The following is a 14,427-nucleotide window of genomic DNA, read 5'->3' on the forward strand; positions in this document are numbered from 1 at the left end:
CTATCCAAGAATTTTCTCAGAGAACATCTTTTCCAGAGACAATTATCATAATGATTGTTATTAAAACATGAATTCATTTTGAAAACCACAATGTTGTCGTGAAAATTTTATTGTTAAACTAACTTGATACACAATTGTTTATTGCAAAGTAAATGTATGTAATTCAAAAGGATTTATGGACATCATTGTCTGTCTGTTTGCTAGCACAAATTTGTTATCACTGCTTCTCCTAAACTGTTTGGAGGATTGCCATGAAACTGTACACACACATTCATCCCATGGTCTAGTTGGTCTAGATGAAAATGGTGCTGCTTGGACATCCAATATGGCCACCACAGTGGCCATCTTGAAAATCTCATTGCTACTCCACCTGAATGGATGGTCATATCAACATGGGGTTTTCACTAAAAAACCTTTTATGATGTCTAGTTATTCTTAAATAAAAATAGTTCTAATCTTTCATCCAATGTGGGTGCCACATAGGTTATCTTGAAAATCTTGTTACTACTACTCCGGCTACATGGATGGTCATATCAGCATGGGGTTTTCACTAAATGACTTCTTACGATGTCTGTATGATCTTAAATGAAAATTGTTCTTTAAAAGACTTCTTCTAGTTGGTCCTGAATGAAAATGGTGCTAATCTGGGGTCTAATATGACTGACAGTGGCCAGCTGGAAACTCATCTCCTGAAAGAATGGTCATATCATCATAGTGTTTGCACTAAAAAATCTTTGTATAAAGTTTTGTTGGTCCTAAATTAAAATGGTGGTTATATGATTTCCAATGTATGTCCATCTTGAAAATCTTGTTTATGATACTCCTCTTAACGGGAAAGTCATTTTGACAAAATGATTTTCATCAGAAGACTTGTGGTGTCTACTAAGTCCTAAATGAAAATGACTAACCCTCAGTGTGGCCACCATCTTGAAAATATTGTTGTTTCTACTCCTTTCAAATGGATAGGTATATCAAGATGGGGTTTTTACCAACAGACTTGTTATTATACCTAATTGGTTCTAAATTAAATGATGCCATAGATCCATCCTGTTTGTCATAGAATTTAATATGGCCACAATAATGGCCAGCATTAACATCTTGTTATTGCCACTCCACATGAATGGATGGTCATAAAAACATGGGTTTTTATTAAAACACTTCTTATGATGTCTAGTTGGGAATAAATGAAATTGTTGCTGACTTCTCAGTCAGTATAGCACCATGGCAGCTATCTGTCACTAGCCCCCCAACACCAAAACTGGATGATATGTATGACATGCAGTTTTGACCGAAAAACTTCTAATGATGTCTACTTTGTCCTAAATAACAATGATGCTAATCTGACATCCAATATGTCCACCACAGCAGTTAATTTGAAAATCTTGTTATCATTTAAGAATATCAGATAGTTTCAACACTCAGCAGTGAAAAGGAAGAAATTCTTTTACCCAGTAGAGCATCATGGACTCTTGTTAAGTTTTTGATCGATTACATTCAAGGTGATGTGACTGTTTACAGAAAAAATTAAGGTAAGTTAGAATTGGTCAGGCATTTGTTTTCCTAATGCTGGCATTTAATGCATTTTAGAGTGACAAAGATGGGTTGTTTTGGCTTGGGAGTTACCAGAATAATACAGGCCAGCGTAGAGGTTCTTTCAGTAGATGACAACATCAGGTGGCCAGAGGTTATTGCCCCTTATCATGTCTGCATCATCCCACAAAAGGTCAGTCCATTCTTCAAACTTTCCATTTTTATTGTTTCAACTGGTCATAGACCAGGAGAACCTTTGGGTTGGCCTGTTATCTGTTGCCTGTCATCCACTGTTTGATTAATTTCTTCCATCTGTTAACACAAGTTTGTTATCACTACTCCTTCTAAATTACTTGGAGGATTGCTATGAAATCTGACACATTCGTAACAGTGTTAACTGGTCAAAAGAAAAACGATGCTGCACAGACATCCAATATGATCACCACATTAGCAATCTTGAAAATGTTGTTATCACTACCACCAGAAAAGATGGTCCTATCAACATGTTTTAACTTAAAAACCTTTTATGATGTCTAGTTTGGCCAGATATGAAAATGGTGCTGATCTGATGTCTAATAAGGCCACCATGGGAGCAATCTTGAATGTTTTGTTATCATTACTTCTGAATGGAATATCATATTAACATATATATATATATATATAGTTGATCCTAATTGTTGTTGTTGTTTTGGATTTAACACTTTTTCAGCACATGATAGGCTATACGTGGCAGCCAATATAACTGGTGAAGAAATAACTCAGGAAAACCCTGGTAGGAACCACTAACCCATGGGAAGCTACTGGCAGGCTTTCTCTCATACCCACATTGGCTGAGCCCAAGACTCAAACTGAAACCACTCAGCCACCTGGGGCCCCGAGTCCTAAATGAAAATGGTTGCCAATCCAATGTCCAGTATGGCTGCTATGTAAGTACTTTTGAAAATTGTGTAAGTTTTATTTCTTCGGAAGAGATAGGCATATCATAATGGAGTTCTCACCTAAAGACTTCTTGTGATGTTTGATTCTGCCTGGGCATTCAGTATGGCCACAATAATGGCCAGCATGAACATTTTGGTATTGCCACTCCACCTGAATGGATGGTCATAAAAACATGGGTTTTTGCTAAAACACTTCTTATGATGTCCAGTTGGTCCTAAATTAAATAGGTGCTGACCTGTCAGTAAGTTATGGCACCATGGCAGTCATCACGCAAGTCTTGTCCTCATTCCTCAAAAGTTAAAAGTCTTATGAACATGGAGTCTTCACTTTTTATGGTCTCTAGTTGGTCACAAAGGAAAGTGTTGCCAATCTTAGTCAAATCTGTTAGATATGGCAGCCATTTTGAAAATCTTGTTGCTACTTCTTTTTGATGGAGTCTATTGACATGGGATTTCCACCTGAAGACATCTAATGGTGTCTATTTGGTTCTGAATGAAAAAGGGCCCCTGGTCTAAGCTCCCTTTTTTGCACATCCCTCACACATCTCACCTCATTCAGGTGAGTCTAAGTCTTGGTTTGACCAATGAGAAAGCTTGCCATTAGATGCCCTAGGGTGATTGGATCTTCCTGAGGTCGAACAAGGTCTTTCCACCACCACATCTCCTGGCTGCCATATATAGCCTATCATATGTTGAAATATGGCATTAAACCCAGCAACGCCAAAGACAAGCCTGAATGAAAACTATGGTGGCCATCTTGAAAAATCTTATTAATGTTACTCCTCCAGAATTGGTGGAGATATGAAAAAGAAGGTTTTCACCAAAAGACTTCAACAATGCAGCACAGCATTGTTTTCATTGTTGTCAAGGAGATAAGTAGAAATAACTTAAGAGAGACATGATTTCTATAGAGTTAGATTTCTATATCGAAGAATAATTTCTATGTCTGAAATATATGGCATTTTCTATTTATTTGTTCTAATTGACAATGTGCTCGTGTTTTTTGTTGTTGCAGTTACAACTTTTATAGTACACCACCATACAATGCACGGCATGATGGGAAATCTTGTATTTTCACATCTGAAAATATAAGGATGTATTTTTCACATGTGAAAATATAAGGATATAAATGTCTACATGGAACTGCACCAGAGTATCTTCAGGACTTATTCAGGCCTTTTTCAACACAATACCAATTGAGAACAATATCACATGGAAACCTTCTAGTACCAAAACCAAGAACAGCAATTTAAAAAGAGTTTTCAATACTCTGATACATTTCTGTGGAAAAAGCTTCCACTACATGTAAAATCTGCTGGAAATATTAGAGTATTTAAGAAAAGATATCATGAGCATATATGTGTTTCTAATAGATAATGGAATTAAGTATTTTAATACTAAACATGTTAAAATAAACACTAATTATTGGTATCTTCATATAATGTGCATTGTTATACTCTCCTTAAGAGGGCCTCAAGTGAGAATAGTCTTTGACTAATGAGTCACCCTCTATAAATAAAGCATTATTATTATAAGCATGAAAAAAATATGACCCATGTTATAACCTACCAGGTCAGTTAGCCGAAGAAAATGATGCATGTATCAAAAGAATGGCCGGAAAGGGTGTAGGTGGATAATAAAAGCGGGTGCAAAAATATGTGTTTTTGATTAAATGAAGACAAACTATTCTAAAATATACTTGCAGTTTCAACACAACTATTTTTTCTGGGTACATTAGAAGAAAAAAATTAGTCATTGTTTGGTTGATTGTAGCGGTTATTGTTCCTGCTTACAAAGATTGGTTGATTGTAACTTGTCCCAGTAGCATGACAATTGGAGTGTTATCACAATATACAGTAGTCAGGCCAGATGTCATCATAAGTGGATTATTAACAATGCATTGTTAAGATGGTTTGTCAATACGAGCAAAGATTTTCCGCATGTAATAATAAATAGTTTCCAGTACATTTTATATCAAGTTTGAGGTGTGCTTTCATGGTGCCTCTGAATTTCTCCACTCCAAAAGTTTAAACAGCCAAACATGTTTGCAAAACATAAAATCTCCAGTTGGTATAAATTTTTGCCAATAAGAGAACAAAGTGCAATTTGCAAAATTGGTGAAGCCCAATGCAATCCTTTAAAAAAAAATTGTAACACATTATTTTTTGTACTTTTGGAAAAGAAAAAAATTATTTTCCATGTATGGGAAAAGTACATGCATTTGAAATTTCAGGTGCCATGACCACAATCGTGTTTCATCCTAATTCATGTTATAATTGAGGATTCTATAATGGGTCTTGAGGATTCTATAATGGTTCACACTGTGTGTGTGTGTGTGTGTTTTTATATATATATATATATATATATATATATAGATACACATACACACATGCACATACATACACAAGTGGTTTCCAAGAGTTTTTGGCTGCAACCCTAAAATGTAGTTAATCTGAGTTTCATGACACTGTTTCCACACTTTGATATTTTTTTGCCACCCTCAACAAAATCTTGACAAACCTCCAGAACGTTTTTGCTACCCTGATTTGTGTAGCACCCTTGTGGGGGAGGGGGGAACCACTGATATGTGATATATACACACCCGATCTACATCTACTGATAGAGAATGCATTTCACTTCAGCAGTAACTGAAGTATAGGTGGGATTTGGTACAAATCCCCATGTCCAAGGGAGATCAATATAATTTTACTCCCACTGATGAGGGCAGACAAATTTGAGCTTTTTCATGGATGAACTTGGGTGTGCTGGATATGAGAAGTAGTGGTCATACATACATGTGAGGTATGATGATAGGGTAAGTGTTATGAATAAACATTTTACTAAAGACATAGTTTCATCCGAAAAACTTTAATTGGAAATTAAGTAGATTGCAGTTAAGTCTCTTTTTAGCTGTTGCTTAAGAATTTGGCTGTTTAAAGGAGTTGGCTGTTTAATGGAAATATCTGTTCAAGGGAAATAAAAGTGGAGAATAAAAGATGGGATTCAGTACATATGCTATTTGGCTGTTGAAGGGAGGCTACTGTTGTTGGAGACTATACTGTATGTATGAAAAATACTTACTGGTTACATATTTACTAGCAAAGAGTACTCTGGAATTTTATTTGTTTCTGCTTGTATTGAGGTATTCAGTTTCAGGGAGCTTTTGGTTGGTAAAATTGGCTAACTGAGGATGACCCCTATGCCCTGCCTTCATTCAGCATGGGAGCAGAACTATTCAATGTATGATGCAGTGAATGCAAAAATTTGAAAGACGTAGTTTTCCTGATGAAATTGAGTAAGTTATATATAGATTAGTGAGTGTTTACATAAAAACAATTTCTATAATGTTGACTTGTTTTTGAATATACACAGGCTGCAATTTATAAAAATTATTTTAATAAGAATATTTGTGATCTGTCGTTTTGAGTATATTCGTGCTTTGGAATGTAAATAGTTTTATTTGCATACTTTACCTCAATTTTCTTGACACTGAGCACATTTTAATTTGTTACAGGAAGGTTATATGGCTGATAAATTTTTCTCAATGGCAAATGACCTTTATGATAAGTTGGACTCATTGCCAAATCTCCATGATGAAATTGTCTTGGATGATCGAACTCAACTTAGTGTTGGCAAAAGAATAAAGAAGGCGAATGAGATGGGACTTCCATACATTGTGGTTGTTGGACGAAAGGTAAAATATCTTTAAGCTCTCCTGTATGTGACACTTCACCATATTGATGACTTGCCACATTTCTGAACTTTATTGTCCCTATTTTCAGTAGGTACTATATATACTCACTTATAAGTTGGCTTCAATACAATTTGCACAAACCCCGATATGCCATCACATAATGCTATCGCAGATCTGGGTCAATGAAGATTTTTAGAAATAATAATTAAAACAATGGCAGATCTGAGTCAATGCAGTTTGCAGATGGACTCAACTTATAATCAAGTGTATACTATAATTTGCCAGCACTTCACACAAAAGAAGATCTCCGTCTATGCTTGTAACAGGATAGACCTGAATGGATGCTTGGATCAAATGACAACACAACACAGTGTGATGAAAGATGAAAATTTATAAAATGAATTAATAAAAATATATATATATTACAAATACAGTGATTCTTTCATGCTCCAGACATAATCTCATTCATATACTCTATCCAAACATTCACAAATAGGAAAACAAACAAAAATTATCCAAGTATTCTCATGTATGACTAAGATTCAAATAATCTTATGTAACCTCATGTAATGAAAATGAGATTCAACTAATCTCATGGAATGAAAATAAAGATTCAAATGAAAGTGAGATTCAAATAATCTCCTGGAATGAAAGTGAGATTCATATAATCTCATGTAATCAAAATAAAGATTAAGAAAATCTTATGTAATCAAGATGACTCAATTGCACTCAACTGAAACAACAACCACTTGAAACAAACATGACTCAGTCATTTGTACAGCCGTATGATTCATAAATATTTGTAAAACTTGCAAATGTCTCCACTGACAAACCACACAGCTCTCCCAAATTCTTGGGTTGGCCCTCACTTGTATTGGCCGTACACACCCTTCATGGATCCACCATGCGCACAAGTTTACAAACTAGCAGCTTCGTCTTCATTTGGCCTTGATGGTTACATCATCTTCCTTATCTACACACAGAGTGACAGACAGATAGCCTGAGATACCTGCATACACATACGCACCGACAGCACACAGTTCTCCTAAATTGGGTTGGCACACTTGTATTGGCCATGCCCACCCTTCATGGATCCACCATGCTCACAGACATGCGTATAAACATACAGACAGCTACAGTCAGCCCTAAACAGCTACGGACATCCCTAAACAGCTACAATAAAACCAAACTGGTCATATTAATAGGTTTGGAATTAATATCTAGGGATACATGCTACTAAATTAAACTCTAATAGCAACTTGTAATTCCAAAGTTCACAATGTTTCAAATCTGCATAGTAGTAAAGGCATCATTTCACAATATGACATTAAAAACTGAATTTGCTTCACATATCAAATAAAATACTAATGTAACACCCCTGTGTCTGGAGAACACAAATGGAGAATGTTCACTCCTTGACAAGATCCATAGACTAGTGTGTCAGTTAGAAACGGAACTTGCCTTAAATCCACAGGAGAGTGAGTATTAGTCAGGGTAAAATACCTGTGCATACTGTGCTTTTAGTAACTCAAACCGCAAGTGATCTGTGATGAAGTATTCAATGCAAATGTTTCAGCTCTGGCCTCCACCATGGCCACCATTGTGGCTATCTTGCAAATTTTGTTTTTGCTACTTTGTCTGAATAAATGGTTATATCAACATGAGGTTTTCACAAAAGCAAATAAAATGTAGTCTGTAACAGGTGAGTAAATAAAATATAAAAATCCTGTTAATTTGGAAGTACATTTAATGCTAGTACAAGTTTTAGATTTTTGCTTTTTATTGTAAATAGTGTTACTTTTTTTGCAAATGATTTAACCATGAAACCTAGAGTTTTTCAGGCCTCTGTTAAGTGTGCAAGTGAAAGATGGACTGGTTAATTAGTTTCAAATTTCATGTATAATATTGTTACACAAGGACTCTAAATCTGGGCAATTCGTGAACCTTGAGTACAAGTTGATCTCAAAACCAGATGCTGTTTTGAATCAAGGCTGCACTGTTGGAAATAGTTACATTTGTAACTGGACATATTTGGATAGGATTTCTTATGTCATTTTATAAAGGGATGTAAATGGTTAGAAGTTAGTAAACACTTAGCTCTTTGGTGTTCATTAATGGGGTAGTCCAATGTTTTTTTGTGTGTGGGTTGTTTGTGACATGACTTCTAATGATTGTTTTCATGGAAGGGCTATATTGAAGTGCTGATGTACTCCCATAGAGACATATTGTATGCTTGGTATGTTTGCAGTCTAGTAGATTGGTATCCTGCAGAAAGTAACTTTCACTTTGGTTAAGTTAAGATGATCTTTTCTACCATTCTTTTCACTGTAACAGTTCTTGCTATATGTAGTGGGTCCTATTTGAAAATGATGTTGATCAGACCTCACCAAAACAGCTGCATTGGAGGCCATTTTGAAAATGTTGTGATCGCTGACCTCCCAAAAAGGTGATCATATTAAGATGGGGTTTCTATCCAAATTGTTCTTATGAAATATAACTTCTCAGAAACGAAAGTGGCGTTGTTATGACTTTGCAAAATGGCTGCCACTGGAGCCGTCTCTAAAGTCTTTTATCGCATCTTGTCCTGAACAAATACTGAAATGGGTTTTTCCCTAAAACATTTCTTGCAGTAAGTAATTGGTCCAACATGAAATTTATGCCAGTGGTGGTGGCCAGTATGAGCACAAATAAAACTTTTAACAATATCAGTTCCTAACACAATATTTTCAGCCAAGTACTCAACATCAGATGGAGTAACCACAGCTAAAAAATAGTAGGCCAAGCAGAAATTGAAACATATTTTCATGATCAATATAACTGTCCATAAAGTTTCATTATCAGTATTTTTTGATGTTCGTGTCGATACTATGATAATTCCATATGCCACCCAAACATGTGACCAACTGCCCTCACTGCAGTCAGCAGGCAAAGTACACCAACTTGGCCAGTTCTTAAAATAGGACACAGTACACCAACTTGGCTAGTCCTTGAAATATATGAAAATGTATGCCAAGTTGGCCAGTCCATGAAATATAGGACAAAATACACAAACTTGGCCAGTCCTTGAAATAAGACAAAGTACATCACCTTTGCCAGTCCTTGAAATAAGACACAGTACACTAACTTGGCTAGTCACTGAAATAGGACAAAGTACACACACATGGCCAGTCCTTGAAATAACACAAAGTACACAAACCTGGCCAGGCCTTGAAATAACACAAAGTACAAGTACTTGATCAGTCCTTGAAATACAGAAACTTATTTTCACAGTGTAATCATTACTGTTTTCTGAAAGAGCACTTATGAAATTTTAAAATATTAAAATCTAAACAAAAGTTATTGGGTCTTGTTTTTATAAAGAAAAGAATTTACATCAGAAGTCCAGGAAGCGAAAATAACCATGCAGAGCTAGTAATTTTCTATGAGATGCACATCAGAAGTAAGGCCTACTCTCTAACCCAAATCAACCCATCATTCAGATATCAAGATAAAGAAAAATGCAATTTCTTTAGACCTACCCATAATTACACGTTTCTTTTTTCATGAAAAGGATTACCACTGTTGAATATCAGTGGGATACTTTTTATCTTTAAATTTTTAATCCTGTGCAAAATTGATAAAGGCAGGAGCAGAACTTTACTTAATTGAAGCCCAAACAGTTATGAAGCTTTATATTAGTAACACATAGATCATGTTTCATTTGAAATTTTTCAATTCCATCTGGGTTATTGGTTGAAAAGTGAAGCAAGGGCTGCAACTCTTACAAACTTAAGTGTATTATAGCTCCTTTTTGTTATAGTACTTTACATATTGAACCAAGCTGTCTTCACTTGCACTTATGTAAGGATGCCATCAGTGTTATGGCTCCACACTTCTAGTTATTCAGTTCAGTAGCATTTGTTTTGTTTATTAAATTGTTTAGAAATATATTTTAATTTTCTTTTATCCCCAGGCACTAGAAGAAGTTCCTTTGTTTGAGGTTATTGAAACATCAGAAAAAAGAACATTTTTTGCATCAGCAGAACAAGTGCTAGAACATATGAAAAACATCCAGACAGTTTGACAAGATTCAAGTGATTAGGCATTGCTGATTCTGAGAACATTTGTTTGAAAGGTTGACCCCAGAGGAATATCATCGTCAGAGTAAAAGTTGCCCATCGCTACTCTGAGACTTATCTAATGTTTTTCTTAGGATCAGACTATGGAGGGTGTATTTTTAGCACATGAATTAAAATATCACTGAAATAGTGTTTCCATTATTTTTAAAAATCCAGATCCAAAAAAGTCAAAGAATATAGCTAGCATACAAGTTTTGTGAATTTAGTAAGGAAACTAGATTTGCAATAGATATGAATGTGTGTGCAGAGTATTTTGCACCAGTAAGAGGGCAGATTTTCTTCTATCAATGGTGTAAGCATCCATGACCAAGTGATCTAAAACATAGGTCCTAAGGTGGATAGCTTTGAATCCAGCAGCTGTTGGTTTTTATCCAACATTTTTTGTAAATAATCCTCCAAAATTATCAATAGCATCATCAAGAAAACCATGCTCCTTGTTGACCATATGGCCATAGGTCAAATGCTCCTTGTGGACCATATGGCCATAGGTCAACCATGCTCCTTGTGGACCATATAGCCATAGGTCAACCATGCTTCTTGTGGACCATATGGCCATAGGTCTACCAGGATCCTTGTGAACCATATGGCCATAGTTCAGCCAGGATCCTTGTGGACCATTTGGCCATAGGTCAACCATGCTCCTTGTGGACCATATGGCCATAGGTCTACCAGGATCCTTGTGGACCATTTGGCCATAGGTCAGTGATGATCTTTGTGGACCATATGGCCATAGGTTAACCATGATCCTTGTGGACCAAATGGCCATAGGTCAGCCATGCTCCTTGTGGACCATATAGCCATAGGTCAGCCATGATCCTTGTGGACCATTTGGCCATAGGTCAGCCATGCTCCTTGTGGACCATATGGCCATAGGTTAACCATGCTCCTTGTGGACCATATAGCCATAGGTCAACCATGCTCCTTGTGGACCATATGGCCATAGGTCAACCATGCTCCTTGTGGACCATATAGCCATAGGTCAGCCATGATCCTTGTGGACCATATGGCCATAGGTCTACCAGGATCCTTGCGGACCATAAGGCCATAGGTCAACCATGATCCTTGTGGACCATATGGCCGGCCATAGGTCAAAACATATCACTGAAAGGACTGTGATTAAATATGGTATATATTTGTTCACTTTTAAATTGCAGAAAGTTTTAAGTTGCATAAATGCAACATTTAATAAAAATAAATAATACCAAAAATAGGATGATTTGCAGTCAGGGTTTGAATAGATTTTGTTGTTGTTCTAGGGTTTAATGCCATTTTTCAGCACAAGATAGGCTATACATGGCGGCCAGTATAACTGGTAGAGGAAGAACCCTGGAAAACCCAGGGAAGAACCACCGACCCATGAGAAGCTACTGGCAGGCTTTCCCACGTACCCACGCTAGCTGAGCCTTGGACTCGAACCCACGCAGACAGAGGTGAGATGGCAGTGATCCATAACAGTGAGCGCTTTAGACCACTCAGCCACTCAGGGCTCCGGTTTTAATAGAAATCAGTAACCTGTAATATTTTTACTGAAATCACTACCTGGAATTCCAAAATTTTGAAAGAATAAAGGTTTATGTTACCTTTCTCATCAGAAATAATTAATCTGAGTATACATGCTAATATTTTTCTGTACTTGAAATAATCCTGGGTTAGTTTACAAATGTTTTGGGCAGCTATTGTTTGAATACCACCTCTCAAGAACATGAGGGATTCAGGACAATTTGTGTTGGGATACCACTTATAAAGAACGTATGCAATTCTGAGTTCTGCTCGCTACATGACAAATTTTATTTGCTAATTGCTGCTGATCTGACTTGCGTATCAGCTGGAATAAGTGTGTGATTTCCTATCAAACTATTGCCACCTTTTAGTACAAAGTTTCCTTAGCACAAATGATATCAATTTATGCTGAGAACACTCCAACAACATAAAAGGCGAAGGTTGATATACTTCATCTTTGGTAAGATGTAAATTTCCCTTAACCTCAGTAAGATGTAACCTTCCCTTAACCTCAGTAAGATGTAAATTTCCCTCAACCTCATCTACAGAAAGATGTAATTTTCCCACAGTGTCATCTACAATAAGACAAGTTTCCTTGAGCCTCAGGATTGCTGGAATAATATAGAGTGCTGCTTGCATTTTAAATCATTTCAACAAAAGAGACCTTGTGCTTATTGTAGACACTGGAGAGGTTGTGTTCTATACAGATAATTTGTTATTTATTATCATCTAAGAAGTCCAAATCATGCATTTCTAGGGATGAGATGGCAAGCCAGCATCTTTAATTGACAGTTTACAATATGCTTGTTTGAAATCTGACAATTAGCAAAGTTTCAGACACCAATATGGATTTCACTATATAACCAAAATAAACCTCATAATAACTGCCATTTGTTGTTCTATTTTGCTGGTAATTTTACATGTATATTCAGAAAACGTAGTGATATATATATATTTAAAAGAAAATATTTAGTTTTGTAAAAGTCAGTGTAATCAAATTGGAGAAGCCTTGCCAATTGATCAGTATTACCAATCAGATATTACAAACTTAAAGGCCCTATCATATGTACCCTCATATAAGTCTACATTGATCCAGTATTACAAATCAGATATTACAGACTTAAAGGCCTTACCATATGTACCCTCATATAAGTCTACATTGATCCAGTATTACCAATCAGATACCATATGTACCCTCATATAAGTCTACATTGATCCAGTATTAATAATCAGATAGTAGAGACTTAAAGGCCCTACCATATGTACCCTCATACAAGTCTACATTGATCCAGTATTACCAATCAGATAGTACAGACTTAAAGGCCCTACCATATGTACCCTCAGATAAGTCTACTCAAACTGCAAACAGCATAGACCCTGATCTGTCATTGCATCATGTGGCAGCAGATCAGGGTCAGTGTTGTTTGTTCTACTGACTGCGCCACAAAAACTACATGGACCCAAATGTTCCTGCACATTATGTGATGGGAGATATGGGTCTGTGCAACTGGACTTACTTGAATATGCAGTAGATATAGGTATATACATTTTGGCAATGTGATCATTAGACAGCAGTGTACTTTCCTGTTGTAATAGAAAATGGGTAAAGGGGCATTATGCTTCAAACTTTTTAATACCATGAAATATGTATAGTGTGGCAGATATCAAGGGGCCCCGAGTGGCCCAGTGGTCTAAAGCGCTGTCCGTTACGGATCACTGCCATCTCACCTCTGCCTGCGTAGGTTCGAGTCTCGGATTCGGCCAATGTGGGTATGTGAGAAAGCTTGCCAGTAGCTTCTCGTGGGTCGGTGGTTCTTTCCGGGGTTTTCACGGGTTCCTCCTCCACCAATAATACTGGCCGCCATGTATAGCCTATCGTGTGCTGAAAAATGGCGTTAAACCCTACAACAACAACAACAAAAAAAGCAGATATCAATCCTAGATTGTAACATGAACAGTGTTCATTTTTTTCTCACCCATGCGACAGAGAAATCTACTTGTTTTGCTAACCTTTTCCTGTCTCAGTCTAGTCATCTCAGACCAGTCATCTCAGTCAAGGTGTCCACGCGCTCAGAACTACTTTAAAAAAAAGAAACCCTTGTTGTCTTCTGCTGTGCCTGACATAGTTGTACTAAAATCAAACAACAACAACAGCAACAAATATATAACAAAAACATAGTAACTTAAGTTAAATCCATCTTTGAGGACACACCATACAAAAACATTTTGAGAGAGACAAAGACAAACGCATATAATGTCGAGCTTTTTGGTATTATGCTTGTTCGTTCCACACAGCATGGTCATTTTTATCCTGTATGCAGGGCTAGCTCAGTATATTTTTAAATCAGTATCATTAAATGTAGCTAAAGCTACTTAATTTTAAATACTTCGTGTGAAACAAATTATATACTGTTAGCTACATTTAATAATGCTGACCTGAAAATGAATGTGCTACAGATAGGATAAAATTCTCACTGCTGTGTGAAATGAACAATATAACAGAAAACACTGATCCATGCATACAGACTATACACCTATACACTTCATAGCCTCCCAATTCTCTTAACAACTACGGAAAATTTAGTAACAGCCAGAAAAGTGTTATGTAAAACATGCTTTTTTCTAATTTCTCCATTGTGCCCTGGTT

At 36.4% G+C, this 14,427-nt stretch overlaps 1 protein-coding gene across 1 annotated transcript in view; it reads left to right on the forward strand.

Annotated features, from left to right (window-relative positions):
• LOC149806863 (putative proline--tRNA ligase, mitochondrial) overlaps nt 1-10,407 on the forward strand; it is a 42,484-nt gene extending 32,077 nt beyond the window's left edge. Inside the window, exons 11-13 of the mRNA XM_089958836.1 lie at nt 1,588-1,723; nt 5,983-6,162; nt 10,115-10,407. Of these exons, the coding sequence (XP_089814962.1) occupies nt 1,588-1,723; nt 5,983-6,162; nt 10,115-10,225 (427 nt within the window). The 3' untranslated portion in view covers nt 10,226-10,407. The remainder of the gene's footprint in view (nt 1-1,587; nt 1,724-5,982; nt 6,163-10,114) is intronic.
• Nucleotides 10,408-14,427: the final 4,020 nt, after the last annotated feature.

The sequence above is a fragment of the Sinohyriopsis cumingii genome, chromosome 1 (assembly GCF_028554795.1).
Source record: "Sinohyriopsis cumingii isolate HCF-2022 chromosome 1, ASM2855479v2, whole genome shotgun sequence".
In the NCBI taxonomy this organism is placed as follows: domain Eukaryota; kingdom Metazoa; phylum Mollusca; class Bivalvia; order Unionida; family Unionidae; genus Sinohyriopsis; species Sinohyriopsis cumingii.